The sequence below is a fragment of the Molothrus ater genome, chromosome 13, assembly GCF_012460135.2.
Source record: "Molothrus ater isolate BHLD 08-10-18 breed brown headed cowbird chromosome 13, BPBGC_Mater_1.1, whole genome shotgun sequence".
NCBI classification, from domain to species: domain Eukaryota; kingdom Metazoa; phylum Chordata; class Aves; order Passeriformes; family Icteridae; genus Molothrus; species Molothrus ater.
In genome coordinates, this window is record NC_050490.2 from 7,114,869 (window position 1) to 7,135,846 (window position 20,978).

At 38.9% G+C, this 20,978-nt stretch overlaps 1 protein-coding gene across 6 annotated transcripts in view; it reads right to left on the reverse strand.

The window, feature by feature from the left end:
* The window catches only part of TCF12 (transcription factor 12), a 162,332-nt gene that overhangs the window by 105,319 nt on the left and 36,035 nt on the right, over nt 1–20,978 (reverse strand). For all 6 annotated transcript variants that reach the window (XM_036389663.2, XM_036389660.2, XM_036389661.2 and 3 more), the window contains exons 4-6: nt 13,907–13,980; nt 11,917–11,985; nt 1,290–1,392 (exon numbers count right to left, since the gene is read on the reverse strand). In XM_036389663.2, the coding sequence (XP_036245556.1) occupies nt 1,290–1,392; nt 11,917–11,985; nt 13,907–13,980 (246 nt within the window). The remainder of the gene's footprint in view (nt 1–1,289; nt 1,393–11,916; nt 11,986–13,906; nt 13,981–20,978) is intronic.

The following is a 20,978-nucleotide window of genomic DNA, read 5'->3' on the forward strand; positions in this document are numbered from 1 at the left end:
TACTGGAGAAGCAATAGAAGGAACTTGTCTTTTTAGCTTTCTGCTAAAAAAGAAAGACAACATGTTTGAAAGATTATTCAGGGAAAATCTACTTTGCTTTATCTTGATAACTGCTACATTTTAGCTTTGCTGTCTTCAGATAGAAGTGTCATTGACCAATTGACATGTCCTTTCTCTAATCACAGTCTACAGAGATGGGCATTTTAAAATTGCCTGTTTTCAGCTCTATATATGAAGTTTCAACAAAATTCTCTGTTTAAACAAAAAATTGTTTTCAGCAATAGCTGAGCTTTGTCTGTCTCTGTTTCAGAGAAAATTGAAGTAGTAAACAAAGACTGAGCAAAGTAGAAAGATTTCCAAAAGAAATTGCAGACCACCAGGATTTGGATTTAGGTAATCCACTTAGATTACCATGGCTATGTCTTAAAAGGACAATACTGAGATCACAAAATAGGTCATGTCTACAAGATGGGGAATATAGAAATGAAACAATGTGAAATGTAGAAATTCAGAACAAATATTCAGAGTCATCCTGAAATCTAAGATACAAAACAAAAATGGTCCCAAGACCATGCATTTCAAAATTAAATGTTTTGAAATCAACAGTTTTATGTTCCAAACTGGACACAAAAAAGGAGATTTTTCAACCAGTGCCATCAACACATTAGCATGTTCCAGGTAACACGAAGTGTAGGCAATGAAAAAAAGGTTTCAATACCTAAGGCCACAATACACCATTTGCTCCCTTTCTTTATTCAGTTTCAAAAGCAGAAAATGTTAAACAGGTCTGGAAGCAGGAGTTTCCATCTATTTCTTACAAGTGACAGAGTTTCTAATACAACAAATATCAAAAAATTAGAAAATTAAAAGTAAGAAGCAAGCCCTCAAATTATCACCTGAAGGGAAGCCTACAGTAAATTGGTAGATAGTTCAGGAATTGAATGTTAGGGAAAAAAAAAACCCTTTAAATGCACAAATAAAAAATCAGCATAAATGTATTCTCAAACAACATTAAGGAAAATAACCTTGAAAATAATTTAGAATTTACATCAAAATATATCAGCTTTCTAGATCAATTTAAGAAAATCTTGGTATTTCCTTCTTCTAAAAAGGCCTTTCTGAGGAACTCACCCAACATAAAAAGATTTGAATAGGAAAGTCAGTGTTGCTATGAGAAACAGAGCAACTTCCAGATGCTTGACATGTCAGGCCTAGACAAGGGAATGAAAAATGTCTCTTTCTGACCAAAGAGGCTTTGAGGGGATACTCGTAAAGAATTACCTACTTACCCATCAGATTTGAGTTCATGAAAGGTGTCGGGGACAATCCTTCATGAGGCCCTAATCGACTGTCATTCAAGTGATCACTGTAATGAGGACTGTCTGCAAAACCCTAGAGAAAAAAAAGACCAGAGTATTAAACAGATTATTTGGCAGCCCTGCTAATTGAGTGTAATGACACTTTCCTAATTAAATGTGCAGAGTCACAATTGGTCATTAATCACAAAAGTTGGCTTTCAGGTCTATCTCACAGAAATTACTCTCTGCCCACATATTACTTTCTCCCCATCAAAAAGAAACCACGTAGTTTCTTAATAAGCTGTGTCCTCATGGACAAGACTTCTAAAAATTGAATAATACAGAGATATTTTGATATTTGAATCCTCTTAGTGCTAAAAGTCACTAACCACAGAGAGTAAAATTCGTCTGAAGAACTTGCAACTTTTTTTTCCTAAGCTTTCTGCTTGCATTAATAAAAGTCAGTATAAAGTTCAGGAAGAGTCACTAATGTAAGAGAAAATGCTGGTGCAGATGAGAACAAATGCCATTTCTTCTTGCAGCCTGCATTTAATGTTACAGATTAATAGGCATTTTGACACTATCACATTACTAACCAGCACAGCTCACTGACAAAAGGTTTACTTCCATATAGTGATGAAATTAACAACTTTGTCACCCCATTTGCAAACAAGCACTGAAACACTTTTTTGCATTTTTCTGCCATCAGCACAGGCAGCTTACCAGGCTTGGAGCGCCCCTTACACAGCCAGGAAGTACTGGCTTACTGAAAGCTGACACCAAAGGCAGAGGAGATGGAAAACAAAGAAGTCCTTGGATGTAGATATTCTTTAATTAACCCAGTTACGTAAAGCTCTCCCCAAGACATTTTGAAATCCCATCAGCTTTTCCATATAAAGGTATGAATATGCCATTTGCCCTTCAGACTTACCAAATGCACGCTGAATCACTTATTCTGTACAAAACATTAAAGACCTGGCACTCAAAATTGTACTTCCTTTGTAGCCAAAGTTTTGAAAAATATTCTGTAAACCTTATCTTACAATTCACACTTAGTCACTTTTCGTTCAGAAACCTAAAGCTGAGGCCTAATTAAGAGAGGAGGGAAAATTGTTCACAGCTACCAGAAACCATGGCAAGTGCCCTGGGACTATAAAATCATCAATCACTGAACATTTATCATTTCTCCAGACCGCAGGCTCACATTCAAGCCAACATTAATGGGGCTGAAACAGGCCTCCCTATCTTTGCAGGCGTGCTGTCAGTTCTACCAAAGGGCTGCTAAGTGAGGGCTAAAGGACTGTCACAGCCCTGCTGCTGCTTAGGGATGCGTGGCACACTCCTGCTGCTGCTGGGCTGCACAGCAATCCTTCCCCAGACCCAGCTCCCCTCTGCAGCTCTGGCTGACTTCATCTGCCTCACAATCGCCCATACACTTGTGATAGGCATCCAGAAACAATCTTAGTGACATTTACAACTTGCTTATGACCACAAGGGTGTCCTCTGGAAAGAGTGACCTAGCCCCGTCTGTCAGACAAGCAGCGTGGAACAGCAGCTGCTGAGGAAATGGAGTGGCTCCTAGCTAAGGTCACCACATGTGGTTTATTTTTATGCTGAAATGAAACAAGAAAGAAATTAAATTTGCTGAATAAAGAAACAAAAATTTGCAAATATAGGACCAAAACCACAGCTCCTAAGTAGGTAGCTTTGTATTTACATCTCTGTTTTTATTCCTTATCATGCTTGTTTTTTAAAAACTTTTTCCCTAAGATTTTAGCTATACTTTATTTTTAAAAGAAAGAAACTATAAAGGACACTATCAGTGATAAAAGAAGATCCATATCTCAGACATTCAGCAAGTGGTGCCCAAACAAGGCCCAGAAACTGCAATCTTTAAGACATTTATATTTACAGAGTAACTAAGATAAGTACTGAAAATATAACACAGGTAAGACTCATTTCATATACAGCTGCACATAATGCATCACAATCTATCTGATGCACAGGACTCTTCATGCTCCTCCCCATGTTAATATTACATGTCTCCTCACAAAATAGAGAGATCGGAGAACCGGGTGGGTGGTTCACACAAAAATGAATATTCTTCCTTCTATCATCAAAATTCCTGTGAAGAATACTTGACATCATGTTCTTTTCTTATAGCCTCTCACTTTCCCAGAATGCACTTGCAGCCAATTACCACAGCATCCAAGTTGTACTTCCATACTACCAGACAAATCAGCTACTTCATCTACCTGGAAAATACTCTGGGTTATCCTTCACAACACCAAAGCCATTCAAAACAAAACATTTGGTATACAGGGTGAAAAAGTATGAAGGGATATGCAAGCCCTTTAAGTAGAATTGGTCTTTTCTAGACTTTAATGCAATTCCTAAAATTAATTGTATCAGGCATTTCATTATTTGCCACTTGAGAATTCACACTCGTGCAAATTGTAACCTATACCTTCACCTAGAGTGGACCAATATAAAGAGGTTTCACCTTGGCCACCCTGCCTGACACCTCAGTTCCTCAGTCTCAGTATTCAGTTATGGATTATCAACTCGTGCCACAGAGCTCTGTTTGGATTAGAAATCTTGGGCTGATTCCTACAAATAACTCACCCCCACTAAATGAATACAAAATAACCACAAACACGTGCCGTTTTGATTTAACAAATTTTGCAATTCACAAAAGCAAATGGAGAAAAATCAGAAGAGCTCCAAGGACAGTGATTTAAATTACAGAGCTTTTTTCAGAGCATTCTTCACATTTAAGCTGTACTTCAAATAAAATTGCATTCCTCTTACCATTCATTGCTCTTACATCTGTATTGTTAACCAACAGAGTAAACAGCAACTACTACTACTACTGGGAAGAGCTGTAACCAACCATGGATAAAACTTTAGAAGTTTCCAATAGCTTCTGGAAGCTACTGGAAGCTTCTAGTCATACAATCAAAGCTCAAAAATGTATTGAACGAATACAATAGTGCAAATGCACAACATCTGCTTATTGCTCAAAGAAAAACACAGTTGAAAGCCTTAAAAAGTCTGGAACACCAATGAAGGACACTGGTTTTTAAGACACACCCCACTTGTGTGACTGAGTAATGAAGAGAAGACAATCAGCTGGCATGTGAGCTCATCCCTCATGGCAAAAGCAGCAGAGGATGTCAGGGAGGGATTTATATGACATGCTATCAGAGCCCCTTTTCAAATCCGTGTTTTAAGCAGGACTCAATAATACAGACTGCCAAATTTCATTCTTCCTTTCTGAGAAAGGCAGGAAATCTCAGTTCCTGACAATTTTGAAGACTAATCTAGCCAAGCTCACTTAAATATAGCTGGATTGATACAGACTGCAAGCAGAAAAAGGAACTAATGAGTCATGCCAAAAGTTACTCTCCCCTCTTGGGAAGAGCTATTTGAGGGTACTTATTCTGGCTGGTGAGGTCATTCTTTGGACCACAGGTGGGCTTCCAAAGCCCTTTGAAGCATTTCTACCTCCTGTTACCTGCAGGGCACGTTTAACACAGAAAGGCTGGAAAGAGACATTCCATGCTGAATACACATGCTCATTTCTGCCTCTGTGCCTCCTCAGCAAACCTACCAATGGATTACTATACAGCAGAGTGCACACCTGGGCTGTTTAGCAAATAACTGGCTAAAGTCTACAAAATAGGAGTTACTGGACAATTTTATTTCCTGTTTTGAGCACTTTGTTCTGAAGGGATTGTAGATAGCTGAGGGCATTTTTTCTGCTTGCAGAAAGCAAAACGATTTTGAGTATGATTGATGACATAGCTGTAAACTCAACACTGTCTTGCTTGTTCCAACCTCTCACACAGCTGTTACGAAAGCAAGTTTTAGCTTTCCTAAAGGAAGACAAAACTTCTCTTTCTGTACTGTTATAGCCCAAATAAAGTGCAATTGGGGTACCTGTTCCCTTACAGCATTTTGTGATGTTGTCACTGTTCACTTTGCACAGGCCTCTCCTTGGATCTCAGTCTGACTGAATGTTTGTGATCAGAAAGACCAAGTCAGATACATCTACAAGTAAAAACAACGAGTATTGTCCACTAATAACACCTGTGATGAAAAGCAGCTGAAAGACTACTACTAACTAGTACTGCAATTGAACTGAGTAGTGAAGGCACTCTCAACACTGCATGCTCTTTCTTAGTTTTTCAGGGATTTCACTGGATTAGAGTGATGTTCTCTAATCATTCCAGTAAATAAAGTCCACCAATTTAAAAATCCCAGTTGTAACATTCTTCCTACCTCTTCTGGGTAAGGTGCCCCAAGTGCCCAAGTGATTTAGACTCTATCTGGATCAGGATTTTCCAAGCACAGGGATGCTAACACAGCCAAAGCAATTAAAAATCTGACACTATTTACAAAATCATTAATACTTGTACACAGGACACCTGAAAATTATCTTACATAATGTACTATTCTAGAAGACTCAAAAGACAAAATGGAAAAAATCCCCAACCATGCACCCAGAGTAAACACATTGCTTACCAGGCATGTTTATTCTACCAAATCATGACACAATGAGTCTATGCCCATTTTACAAATACAGTGGTAATTAACCTCCTAAAATTCAATGTATTTCAATGACCATTAAAGTTCTGTCATTTTGGTTAAATTTAATTACAGAAGTCACCTAAGAACAAGTCAAAAACCTTTCCCAGTTCACTGTCCCTACCCTGTTTCATTGCACTGGTTCCAGGTTTTCTGTGGGATTAATCCTCTCCCTTTTACTTCCCCTTCAAAAACAAAAGCCTATTGTCCCTTAGCAATTATTTTCTGAAGTCACATCAGTGTTTGTCCATGCATAAGCAGAATTGTACTCCTGACCCTAAATCAAGTTGTAGGGTTTTTTGTTTTGTTTTTAAATAACCACAACATCTTGTTTCTACTTCAGGGTAAAATGTGAAAAAGGGAGAAGACACTGTCACTACATGGCACACCATTTTCCTATGCACTTATTGAGCTCATACTCAACTCATTGAGTTGTCCTCCCTGTACAATTGACTGCTCCACAGCATTTCATTTGCTCAAGTCCACTAGACTAGAGATAACAGGGGTTTTGTTTGTTTCTCCTCCCTTAGCCCCAAGCCCTCTCCTACACAAGTCCCTGGGAACAGACCAAAATCTAAGGCTCGTAACCAAGCTGCCAGATCACTAAGCACGTATTTGCATTTTAGCAATTTACAATATAGCTCAATTACTGCCTTTAAACTTAAGACATTAAAATTCCACTAAAATGAATGGTTGAGTTCACAGTTTGACGTGGCTGCAGACCAAAAGATTAAGTTTAATGAATGCTGCTTTCAATTCCTTGAGTTTTATAGTTTGGCTGACTTTAAATAACAAATATTAATTGTTTAAAGCTCAGGAATACTGAAGCCCCTTGCAAGCTAAATTTGGCAATGAACTTATGAATCAGGCAACAGTCATCCAAATGACTAATGTGTAAATGAACGAGTGAAGCTACTGCTAAAATCCACTTTATTTTGGATTATCTGGCTCTCCAAACTAATCTGAAAGTTCTACAGACAAACAAGAAGGGGAAAAAACACAAGGGTGGGGGGAGAAGTGAGGAAGGAAAGCAAGATGCAGAGGCGGTGAGAGACAGACGGACAGACCAGAGAGACTGACTACATCCAGGAACACTGCGCTGAGTCACTGACTGAAGGTTAGACAAGAGGCTCTGAACAAAAGCCATGCCAACATGTCCTAGTGAATTTAAAAGATTATGGATTCTATGATTCTGAATAATTCCAGAAACACACAACCTTAAAAAAAAAAGAAAGAAAGAAAGAAAAAGAAGAGTATTTTTAGTCATTGAATCTATCTGTCAACAGCTCTTAGAGAAAAGGCTAGAGAGCCAAAAACCTGGCTTGGTGTACTGAGCACACAGATCAGGAAGAATGGTGCAAAAATTAAGGTAAGCTAAAAATAAATCCAGAGAGGAGTACTCCTCCTTTCTGCCTTGAGGATCACTTGCACTATATTCACTGATTTTAACAGAACATCAAGAAACATCACATGGGCACAGGTCATGGCCATAACTCCATTTAAATCATGAACAATCTTACAGCAAACTATCAGTGGGAACAATGTTGTTTCCAAGCAATGACCAAACTCCTCTCAGGAAGTCTGGAGCAGATGGATGATGGTGATGGGAGTCACCCCACACTCCTTCCACTGTTTCACCCATGTTCCTCTCATTTGCCCACGACAATCCAAACACGAGGGGACCAAGCTGAGGCCTGTCTGATGTGCCAGGAAACAAACACAAATGTCCCTCTGCAGGCTCCATGTCTGCCACCTCCCAGCCCCCCGGGAACAGCCAGACTTCAACCTCATCTCCTTTAGCTGCACAAGAAGCTTGGACAATACTCCCTAACCAGAGGAATGAAAGCAGTTTGCTGATGGAGACCACCCAATCACACCAGAAACAAGGAGCTTTCTAGCCCCACTTTCTAGCTTCAATTATGATTCCCTTTCTGTAACCATCAGCAGGTGTTAACATTCAACTACATCCAAACTACAGAAATGCAGCTTTTTGTGTTATTTGGTTACCTGCAGCATGCTTTTGCCCTGCCATGTTGTATCACTACCCCAGATTTCACATAATATTGGGACAAGTCAAGAGAGCTTTCACAAGTAACCTTTTCAGTGTCACCCTAAGTAACATGCTTTGTAACTGAGTTCTAAAACTATTCATTAGCTTCTTTTCCCATATCAAGTTGAAACACATGAAAACTGTGTGCAGGAATGGAGAACAATTGAAAACACGGTTTATTTCTTTTTTCAAATTTATTTTGAATGTTATTTATTTTTTAATAAACATCATTTTCTTCAGCTCTAAATCCATTTCCAAGAAGTTAAGTTACTGAGTGCCAAATCTGATTTTAAACAGCTAAACCCAATAGCCCGTTACACCTCTCTAAACTCCTGTGAGACAAATATCAACATGATATGCAATAGGACAATTCCCTGGCCACATGGAAAACTAATTTGTGAACAGATTCCAATGCTAATTCCAATGTGGTAGGTAGTTGCAATAAAAACAAAACAAAAACCACAACCAAAAGATCCGCTTCTCCAATATAGATGAAATGAAAAATTCATATGATGGAAACCAGATTTTTCTAGCTCTTATCTAAGCTATAAATCAGGAGATAAAATGATACAAGTATAGCCAACAGACTAACAACAAATGCTTAAAGAAGATACTTGAAAACCTGACTAAAGCATTCAGAATTTTAAAAACAGAACTTGCTTTGAAAAATACTACTTGTAAATCAAATTATAAAGTAGGCTGCATTTGTAAGTTTCCTGAGCACTAAATATGGAATACTTAATTTGGGCTTTAATTCCACAGTGAATCATCATCTACCTTGTAGAATACATCAGGAAAAGCAAATAACCAGCAGCAGAATCACCAAACAACCTCCCTCCCCCATTAAAAAAAAAAAAAAAATCAGAGGACAAAAAGGACACAAATACAACAGACTTGATAACACTTACTGTGTTTCTGTGTCCCTCTTGTCTTGTTTTGCTATTTAACAGCTTCCCTTCTTGTTATGTACCTGAGATTAAGAGGTATAAAATACCATTTCAAAACCTGCTATCTCATTACTACTTTTTTACTTCTTTGCAAATTAAAAGTACTACTTGGAGTGAGGGGAGTGTAGTTTGGGCATAAAGCATTTCAGATTCCAATTCATGTCTGAGTATTTTATATACAGTAGAGGGAAGAACCTGTTGCCTGATGCTACAAAACCATCTAATCTAACAGTGCTGTCTTGATCAGTTCCACTCTGGCTTCAATTAAATACATAGAGTTATGTAAAGGAACAGGAGGATAAACTGCATCCTCAGCACTGAAACTAGATTCATGTTAAATCAGGTCAAAACGTACACTCACAGCTTTTAGTGCAATGTACATGGTGCAAATTATTTGAAACACCCACAGTTCAGATTTTGGAAGAAAACTGCCTCAGCTAATTTATGCTAAATTTTTAACAGTTACAATTATTATGTGTGTATATATAAAAAGGAAATCCATCACGGAAATGTCTTATGAAAAACATTTCAGATATGCTTGATTTGGAGACTGCAATTTGAACAGATCAAAAACTGACTTGCTCCTTTTATTGCTCCTTTTATGTAATGACAAAACCAGAACAACGAAAGAAAACCTCACAGAGCATTATTCTCATGAAACAGCAATCATTAGCCACACCACAAGAACCACTATAACAAAAAAAAAAAGTTTAATTACTCAAAAAAAAGTGACTATGCTGCTACACTACAAATTACAACTCGCAAATACACAGGCAAGCTACAAAGTTCAGGATCATCTCACAACAGGAAGACAAAACTTTCAGGTGCTCTAGGGCAATATATTAATGTGCAATATATTATTGTGCAGAAGACATAGTACTCCAGTCAAGTACTTCAGAATATGCTTCAAAGAGCTCAGGAGAGCAAGACTTTCAAAAAGCAGCTTGACCACCCTCTGCAAAACACACCGAGAACTCCTGTTCTAGTGCAAGGCAATATGAACATTGGCAGTAACATCTGTAGCTCTATATCACTCAGATAAGGGAGAGACTTGCATACATCAACCAAAGATATTCCCTGAAAACCCACCACAGCTCCACATAGAAAGGTAAAAACAAGATTGGAGACTAGGAATTAAAACAAGCCCCACAAGAGACAAACTTGGTACACAGTATTGTATATGGACTTCAGTACAACAATTCAAGAGTAAGGGAGGTCATCAGCACATCACACAATTCCAGTGACTGCCAACCACCATTCCTGAATTATTCCTATAAACAATAAAACTTTCCTGCTTTTGTTTTCACCCCCTGAAATAGAATCTTTTCATATTATTTATTTTTCTAACAAAACAGTCGGTGTATGCAAAAAGAGATTTCTACTCATAGAAGTCACTAATGTCTCCATTTGTACCTTTTCACAAATCTAAGACTATCACAGCAAATTCAGACATAAATACCTGCTGTTCTTTCAGTGTTAGAACACTGTTTAGCAGTAGGTAATGGAAAGACAAGGCTCCTATATGAGGTTTTCTCAAGCCTGCTGGGATTCCTCGCCTTTAATGTTACTTCAAGACACTATTGAAGGAAGAATGGTTTAGCTTTCATTAAGGGTTTACCAGAGACTTTTAAAATAGGACAAACTGCTATTACATATGAGAGAAGGTTCTTGTCTGAATTAATTATTGATGAAAAGATTAAAACCCATGACAAACACCCAACCCCAAGCACAGGAACATACCTCTCGTTTCACAGTGAAAAGAAATCACCAATACGTTTTCCCCAATTCCCCAAAAGAACCGTACCCACACCAACACTCCTCAATAATTCCATGAATAAATCAAAGAGTGGATAAACAAATACAGTAAAGTTTCCTCATAGCAAATTTTTTTAAAATAATCCTAACTACAAGTTACTGCAGATTTGCAAATAAATTTTTCCACGAAATTGGTAATTAAGGCGCAGATAAAATCTGGTGTAAATAAATACTAAATGAACATGCTCAAAAATAACCTAATGTCATAACAATGTGGTAACTATGGTGCAATTTTCTGCACAGTTTTTAGAACATTATCACATCACAGGTCAGTGGCAATCAAAAAATACATGACTTAGCAACAAGTAAGAAAGGAACAGAGAATGAATCTATCATTCTGTGAGGCAGAAATGTATGGTACACCCTCCTCTTGACTAGAGCATGCAGTCAATCACCCTAACTCTGAAGTTATACAGAAGGAGCAGAAAGTTTCAGGGAACGGCACCAAGAACCAACCACAGGTTAGAAGCAGTGACCATACAAGCAAAACCCAATAGATTACAATCCTTCAGCTTGGCTGAACATAGGAGTGGCCTGTAAAATAAAGGTGTTTGCAGGGAAAGGAGTAAAAATGATGAAGTGAATCAGTAACCATTTAGAACACAGGAACATGGTGGCCATCAGTTGCATCACTGGGCAGCACACAAGATAAAAAAATCCCTAAGCTTCAGCACAAAATCCTCATAATTGTTGCCAAAACTGTAACCAAAGCCAGAAAAGTTCACAAACAGCAGAGAGCAAGCCCACCAACAGCTATAAGAACCATGTCAAAAAGGTTGGCTCTGTCCAGGAAAACTAAGCAAAGAGCTGGGGTTGTGCTAGGAGAGTACACAGTAAAGGTGGCAAAATATTTGCCCTATACTTACACTTCTTCCTTATACACCATTGCTGGCCACAGTCAGAGCATTTAAACTGAACAGACCTTCAGCAGGATTTGGGAAGGAAAAATATCCTTTAGCCAGTATTCCATCATCTTTTTTCATTAGCCTTCAACAGGTATGCACTAAACTATCACCAAATTCCAGTTCTATTCACTTGAAAACTGCTTCTCTCTCAGTGTCTTTGGAAATTTCAGCCAATAGTGAGCCAACACTTTAAATTCTTAATAATTGTAACACTATATTGTGACCTTTAACAGAAAATTCTAGTAGTAGGCTGCACATGGACTTAAAAAAAAGTTGAAAATCACACACAATATGAAAAGAATAAGTGGTACCTCTTGAGATTTCAACTTTTCTATGTCTGTGGAGAGGTCTGAGCTTTTCCCATGAAGACTGCCATTTTCCTGTAAATAGACAATTAGTAAGAACAATTAGGACAAGAATAACATTCTACATTGAAATAATGGGGAAAAGCACTGGATTAGAGAGCTGAACATGTAAGACAAATACATCTTACTTAAACTGTGTTAATCAACACAAGGAATAACCTAGAAATGTAAAAGGCTGTGTATGATTTGCCCTGCCTTCCGAGAAACCAGTCTAAGCTCTCACAATACAGAGCCACACACTCATTTTTGCTCTTTCTCAGAGACATCTGGTCTAGCAGCACATGTAGGAGTAGACAGAAGTTATCGTTATTCAAAATCCTGAATCAGTAATTTGCCTCATTAGTTGAAAGAAAACCAAAAACTAAAGACCATACATCATAGCCAAAATTTATGCATGCAAGCTTGAATTAAACTGGTAAACAAAGTCCAGTGCTTTTTCAGTAAATTCAGAAGTGAAATTCCTGTGTTCTACTTTTTTTTTACAGAAGATACCAGCCACAGGACAAATTAATTTGTGGCTCTTAATCTTTACCAATTCTATATACAGAGAATATGTATTTCTAGTGTTCACTTTTCTGGGGAGAACACAGGAATTAAATATTCCTGTGAAAAGGAATTAAGCTTTCTTTAAAAGAAAACTCTTGTCACCTAAATGATATTCCAGATTACCATTCTTTATTGCCTCATTAAAAAAAAAACAAACAAAAAACCAACCAAACAAAAAAATCCCACAACTAACACACTGACTTTACACTATTCAAATATTAGCTGGCTGATCCTCTACCACACAAAAAATTGTGATTAATGCAGCCACACAGCCAATAAATCACAAACTCAAATTCCAGTTAGGTCAGCTTAACTCATAATCAATTAAAATTGATCAGCAACATAAAAAATGAGAGTCAAAACACCAAACACATGATAAAAATATAAGTTAAATAAAGCTGCATAGTAAGATTGCATTTCAAATGTAGAGGAGGCCTTTGAAGGTTCAGCTCCATGCCCCAGGTAACAAAGGAACTTTTAAAGAATGTGGAATTCCCATGTTGCACAGAAATACTTCTTCCACACAAAGTACTTCCACATTTATTATAATTATTTACTAATGATCAATGAAAAAATTAGGACTTCATGAGAAGCCTTCCTACTGCTGTCTTCCAGAGCAAGGCAGAGGCTGTAATAACACCCAGTGAGTTGAACAAGGTCTTGCAGCCTACCCATCTCATTCCACAGCACAAGAAAGCTGCAAAGGGACAAGTGCTAGCACAGCTCTGGTTCAAAGGCACTGAAATCAGAACATCAGGCATGCTGTGTACATCTAGTTCAGGTACTTCGCTCATTGGCCTTTTAGGGAGTAAATATTCATAAAAAGAAAATAGAGCAGATGAAAGGGAATGTGAGTAACTAGGGGCAAGCTTGCTTTGACCATTGCCTTTAGTTTGAAAAGGGTCATGTTATTTTAGGATATCAGATAGTAGCAAGAACCTTCAGCTCAATAAGTGGGATGAATGAGGCTGGAACAAGAACAGGAGGAAGGTATTTAAAAAGAAAAGCCTCTCTTCAACATCATGACAGAGCACACACTATAGCTGGGTAATGTTAACAAGAGAGGCAAGTGTTCCTTACACTTTGCCAGTAAATCTGCTCCTATGTAACATGACTTTTACTTCCAATTTCTGACTATATGTTAAATAAAATACATGCTCATCATTCAAGCATACATATGGCTTGTTTTCATTAATTCTAAGCCTATATATTTTTTAGTCTTAGAAATCTAAATTGATGCTGTAGCTCCTCCAAGTCATTAAAGTCTCTAAAAGATGCTAATCTGTATATTTAAAGGAGTTTCCCTTCAAAAAGTTTGCCGAACGATCTGCTGATTTACACTGTCCATTCCCATGAACTTTCATTATGAATTATTAGTTGGGTATCTTACCCTTGAAGATTCATATGAAGGACTTGGCTGACCGCTTGTTCCCCAGGATGTGGCACCTGTTCGCTCATCCATACCTAGCAATAAAAAGAAAAATACAAACCTGTAAGAAATCATAGCAAAAACAATGTTTTCTGATGCAACCTGAAAAAATATTCATCTGCTTCCATACACTCTAAGTAAATTCATCTGCTTTCATATACTTAAAGCAGTGTTTCTAAAAGCAAAACTTCAGATGAACAGCTTCCTTATTAATTAAGCTGGCTACAGAGGAACCTGTTCATTTGGACACCTGCAGCTGCTGAAAACAGGAGCATAAAAAGCCAAGAAATTTGCCAGTCTGCTGTCGGCCCAACCCAATCCATAAGAAATTAGCATGAGTAACAAAACAAGCACAACAATGTGAACATCATGGCTTTTTGAGCAGCCCAATTTATCTGCATCTCAAGCAAGCACTGAAATATTGCAGCACACACTGTGAAACACATACTTGTTATCTACTCTTTGCTCTTGTGTCTTGCTTAAGTATTGTAAAATGTGCAAAATTATTTCCCCTGCTTGGCCTTTATGTGACACAGAAGATATTTTAGCATAATGGGGAAAAAAGGCAAGACAGACCGGTTATATTTCAATGGCTTAAGAATCCCACAGAGAATCATGGTCTCTGCACTACTAAAACAGTAATATTTTTTACACTCTGTAACGGTTCTTTTAGAATCAGTTCCCTTTATGCAAATCCAGGTTACAGCTCACAAGAGAAAAGGGAAGGAAAAGATCTTCAAACACTGTATCAGAATATTGACCCCATGTATTACCCAATTTCTATCCAAATTTAATCAGTCTAACCACCTATAAACCACATTCCCAAACAGCTAATTGCAAAAGCACCCGAATTCCTATAGCAAACTCCTTCACATAGGATAAGGCTGTTACTATTCTAACAATTAGGTTCCTGATTATCTGCTTCACAAGACATTTCTTTGTCACATGTGGAATATTTCCATCCTAAACTGTAGGCTTCAAAGCACTCTGGCCTACAAAATGCAACTCATTACTTCCCTGTCACACAAACTTTTCTCATAAAGAGTTTTGATATAAAGCATAAATTCTTTATGTGATATATACTATAAACTATTTACAAAGTTTTATAATGTCATAATTTATAAATAAGAACTAAGTGTCCCAATTTATAAATAAGAGTAGAGTGCAAGCTACTCCATACAGTCATCTCTAAATCCTAACTTTATATTGCAACAATAAAATTTTCATGCATATTTCTCTTATGGCCATACTGCAAAATCAAAAATGTAAACTGATACTGTAAATAACTACCTATGGATTATTACTATTCTAATCATTATTTCCTTAAGAAACGTGCTTTATGAAGCTATAAAATAATGTTTTGACAAAGACAGCCTGCAAAAAGGAATGTTAAACTGAAAGTACAGTAAATCAGTCAAATAAAAACTACAGACACTTTTTGTGCACTGCAGGAAAGATCCTCAAGGTTGAAGAAGGCTCTTTGAAAATGCAAAACCACCACTATCTTGAGCCAGCAGTTTGGGGAAGTTTACTGCATTTTGCAGCTGACAGTATTGTTGTTGTTTCATTGTAACTGGTCCAGGAGCTGAGTAAAGAGTCGTGGCTGGCACTGACAAAGGCAAAAGCAATCTTTTGGCACAATTGACTCTTTTCTGCCAGAAACAACAATGCCAGTAATCCAGTCATTATCATAACAAGTCTTCCATTGCCTTCGTTTCCAAAGACACATATGTGGGGTGAGAAAAGAAAAATATCTTACTGCAGGACAAAGTCCTTGGGAAAGTTTAGGATACAGTAGGTTATACCAACCCATTAAAGGAGATAAGTGACTAGATAATGGTTATGCATAGAGTGTTCAGATGCTAATCACTGAAACATGCTACTCATATGAAAATTTGAGTCAGTGGGACATAAGGACTTATGTTATGGTTCTGCTTAATCAGTACATGTACAGCTAAAAATTCAAGTATTTTAATTCTACCATTTGAATTATGCAAATAAATTGTTTAAAGAAACTGCTCTAAACCAAAATGTAACTGCTTCAGATAGGGAGGAAAACTAATTTCTGACTAGTTCCCAGAATTCTTTTTTTCTACACAATTCCAGTACAGTTTACTATTCTAGCTAACTTCCTTTTTCCTACCAGGTGTCTTTTTCCTCCTTTTCATACAGCATTTTTCATTCTTATAAGCCCCAAATAGGCTTACACATAGACCTATCTCTTACTCAAAATTTTCACACAAGGAAGATGCTTTCACGTTTTAAATGCTCTGTGAAGGCTACAAGAAAAAAGGAATCATGTATTGCACATAGAACACCAGCACTCTGACTTACTGCTGCTTGACATCTGGGTTTCATTTGAAATGATACCCCTGCTGCCCTTGGTCTCCATCAACATGAGACACCAAACAAGTGCTGCCCCAGGTAGCCAGCAACACTCAACCAGGAAATCACACGTGTGTCACCATAGTGCTCAAGGAATCTGTTCTGCTTTGTACACTAATGTGTTTCCCATGGGTGACAGATGAAAACCACCCAAACGTTGGATGAGACAAAGACCCAGACCATTCCTAGCAGGATGGGCACAAACAAACAAGACATACTTTAACACAGCCAAAAGTAACTACATGACTGAGCCAGGACCATCAGATTCACTCTTAAATGTAAAGCCCCTGAAGTGGGGAACACTTGGTAAGAAATAACGAGAGTCATCTACGTTAATAAATTCAATAAAGTCTCAAAGCAGAAGTGTCATGAAAGAGTTCTAGTGTTATCCTGGAAAAGGCAAAAGAGAACAGAGGAACTAGGGGGATCATCACCTTTGTATAACTCCTTCCACAAGGCAATGTACTGACCAATTCCAGCATCCATTAATTCATCATGGATGAATTCATCATTAATTAATCATGGATCTTAAAGAGCACAGGAAAGCTGTGACAGTTAGCAGAGCATTGAAAAACGTGCAGGACAAGGCTGCAGTATCTCAGCCTCTGTAGGTAAAGAAAAAAGGTGGAAATTGAACTGTGTTGTTATAAAGGTCCAAAAACACAGACACATGCATTCAGGCAGACAGGAGTAAAACAAGGTTCTACCCCCACTTCCTTTTTTTAGTAGGCATTGAGGACGGAAAGTAATTGAAATGACTCATATTTCATAGTTCTCAATCAAAAGTGACTACTTCTATAGCACATATGCTGCAGTTTAATTAGGGAGTAACTCTTAAGTGTGATGTTTGTTTGAGCGGGTTCAGCTGGCAGTCTGGGGCTGGGCTGGCTCACGGGGCAGCTCCGCAGCACTGGCTGCGTGTCCCAACCAGGACACTGCTGACCTCGGCTGGCCGAGCACGTGGAGCACGGCCCAGAGCATGGCCAGCCTGCAGGAAAGGCTGCGTGTCCTTGCTTGAGGAAAGGCTCCGTGGCCTCCCCTCCCCTCCGGGAAAGGCCCCGTGGCCTCCCCTCCCTCGGGGAAAGGCTCCGTGGCCTCCCCTCGGGGAAAGGCTCCGTGGCCTCCCCTCCCCTCGGGGAAAGGCTCCGTGGCCTCCCCTCCCCTCGGGGAAAGGCTCCGTGGCCTCCCCTCCCCTCGGGGAAAGGCTCCGTGGCCTTCCCTCCCCTCGGGGAAACGCTCCGTGGCCTTCCCTCCCCTCGGGGAAAGGCCCCATGGCCTCGCTCCCCTCGGGGAAAGGCTCCGTGGCCTCGCTCCCCTCGGGGAAAGGCTCCGTGGCCTCGCTCCCTCAGGGAAAGGCTCCGTGGCCTCCCCTCCCTCGGGGAAAGGCTCCGTGGCCTCTCCTCCCCTCGGGGAAAGGCCCCGTGGCCTCGCTCCCCTCGGGGAAAGGCTCCGTGGCCTCGCTCCCTCAGGGAAAGGCTCCGTGGCCTCCCCTCCCTCGGGGAAAGGCTCCGTGGCCTCTCCTCCCCTCGGGGAAAGGCTCCGTGGCCTCTCCTCCCCTCGGGGAAAGGCCCCGTGGCCTCGCTTCCCTCGGGGAAAGGCTCCGTGGCCTCGCTCCCCTCGGGGAAAGGCCCCGTGGCCTCGCTCCCCTCGGGGAAAGGCTCCGTGGCCTCGCTCCCCTCGGGGAAAGGCCCCGTGGCCTTCCCTCCCCTCAGGGAAAGGCTCCGTGGCCTCGCTCCCCTCGGGGAAAGGCCCCGTGGCCTCGCTCCCCTCGGGGAAAGGCCCCGTGGCCTCGCTCCCCTCAGGGAAAGGCTCCTTGGCCTTCCCTCCCCTCGGGGAGACCCAGCCAAGCCGTGAGGATGCTTTCTGCATTGGCTTTCTGGCTTTATGCATTGCATTCTAAACAGGCTTTGCTTAACATCACTTTTATGATGCTGCTGTGAGCATTTCAAGCTATTCTAGAAGAAAACCTGAAGAAACCTGTTGCCTCATTATTTCAACATATGTGTTCATTTTGAAGAAACAGATCCAAACATTCATCTAATAAAAAAAAAATTGGATCTTACAATCAAACTGAAATGAAGGTTGCTCTTGCTGGCATAAGACAAAGAAGACTATATTTAAAACTTATTTCAAGAGATACAGGCTCTAATGTTCGTGTAAACACTATAATATACTTTATAGGGTTACCATCTGCTATGATGTTGATCAAATAAATGATTTGACAAAAAAAATCACATTGTAGATTGTTATACTAGGTACTCAAGGTATGAGTTTCTATCTTTTATAGCTTCTTTATCCAATTTTGTTTCAGAGTAATGATATTCCTTCAGATAAGATTCAACATCTGAAATCAATTACAAAAAAACCTACAGCACAAACCATAACAGCACTGATTGTGTTTTGCATGTCAGACACACAAACATCTCAATCTACCATTAAGCCATATATTGCAAAAGTCTATTGTGAAGTATGATTCCAATTATTACCCAAAATTATATTTTAGATCTAGACTTTCTCATAAGGGGATGAAAATAGTAATAATATTTGACGGAGATATACTATACTCAAATCTCTTAACTTTCAGTAGGTAAAGACTAGTTCTCAGCCTCTTCTTGTTGTTTTCAATAAAAACTTTCTCTTTTTATCCTAGATGTAATATTATTAATGATATAATGAAACCATTACTTTTCTAACAAAGAACTCAAAATTCACAAGTCAGATAAAAAAATAAATGAAGACAAGGCAAAGTTCCAGACATTTATTACTCAGGGAGTGGGAAAAAACACAGACAACAAGAGGACCAGAATGACACTCAAAACCAAAAGCAGCTTTGACAATAGATACAACGTGGTAGGCTTAAAATATCCAAAGCTGAAAAGATTAATCAAATTGAGAAGAGAAATGAAAGGCAGACAACCTATCAATAGTCTAACCACTTAAGTGTCATTGGGATAAATTGAGATGCAACATTTTAATCAGGTAAAAGACAAACCACTTTCATTTCAAACTACATAAAGAACTTTCTCTCCATCCACCTTCCACAATAAAGGAAAAGAAAGGGGAACTGCAAGCATGGAGGGGGGAGAAAAAAATCAAATCTCAATGCAGACTGTTTCTTGAAGAATGTACTAATTGTCTTCCAGCATATGGATACAAAGTTTCCCCTGATCCCTTCAGCTCAAAAAGCAAAGTTGCTCCCCAGTAACAGATTTGCTTATCAGAGGCACCAGTGGCAGTAGCAGAGCATCCTTTTGTGTACCTCTGCTCCAGAGAAAACCCATGGAAGAGCTACAGATATGCCATGGAAACACCATCTTGAGTCTGTCATCTGGACTTCACAATTACTTCAGGAAACCACCCAAGATAATTTTATTAACTTGTACAATGCTGCTCACTCTGCTCCCTGTATTGAGCCATGGTGTCACAGATTGGGCCCTTAACCCACTGCACCCTGTAAAACTGACATTTCTCCTGGGCTTACCTATCAGTTTTCATATCTTTCCCCACCTGCCCAGCAGGTTCATGGCCATGGGAGCTGAGATCTTAACTACCAGCCTCTAATGGCAGGGATTTAAAAAGTGCAAGGAAGCCCTGCAGAGAAGAGCCCTTGAGGGGACCTTGGTTACCTTAATTAGTACCCATAAAACACTGGCTTCCATTTGAATATTAATCTTTGCAAAGATCAGTTTTTAGTATGTTTGAAATATCAACTGTGATTATTAATAGTGGTAAGTAAATTCATTTTCATTTTTGAAACATTGCTTATCCTGGAGATTCCCAGAATAATTCCATGATTATCTGACAGCAAAGAATAAATATCCACTATGTCAGTCATTGTGGAAATTATTTGAATAATAGTAAGAAAATATGCTATACAAAGTTAGTTTCTATCTATAGAACAGGTAATCACAATTAAAACTTCAGAAGAACAAAACTATTCAAGTTGCAGGAAGGTACAGCAAGTACACAATTTACCTGGACAATAACCAAAACTTAGACCAATATTGCCACTGGCAGGTATTAAAAATTAGTTGTAACTTAATATACCAGCAAATTGAATTCTCCCTGTATGTAAAACCTATACTTTCATACAGAAAATTACTTGCAAGAACAGTACTTCCCCTGGAAGAAAAAAATTTGGGGCATATGCTAAAAAAGCTTTCTAAAACAACAATAAACATTGTATAAATTCCAAAGAAAATGGGGAAAAAAAACTTGCTGGTTCAGGAAAACTGAAGTCTGAATTTGTTTTAAAAGTGTCTATTAGCATCAAAAGTCAGTACTGGCAGTACAGTTCCTGTATAACTATCATGTTTTAGATTTGTTTCAACTCATTAGCTAAATATAATTTGCTTTTTTAACAAAAAGGCAATTACTACTTTTAACTTGATTTCACAAATAATACTATTCATTTCTTGCAATAAGACCTATGTATTCCCTAAGAACAGCATTGGGTTATTAACTCCTGTAAGAGCACTGCCCTTACAGAAATATCAGAAAGTACCTGCTTCTCTTTGCTCATATTCTCTGCTTCCTAGACTCTAAATCATGTCCCCAAACACACCAAGTGACCTGGCATGACCTGGACACTTTAAATACAATACAACCCACTCAAAATAAAATTGGAACTGGCATTTCCCACACAAAC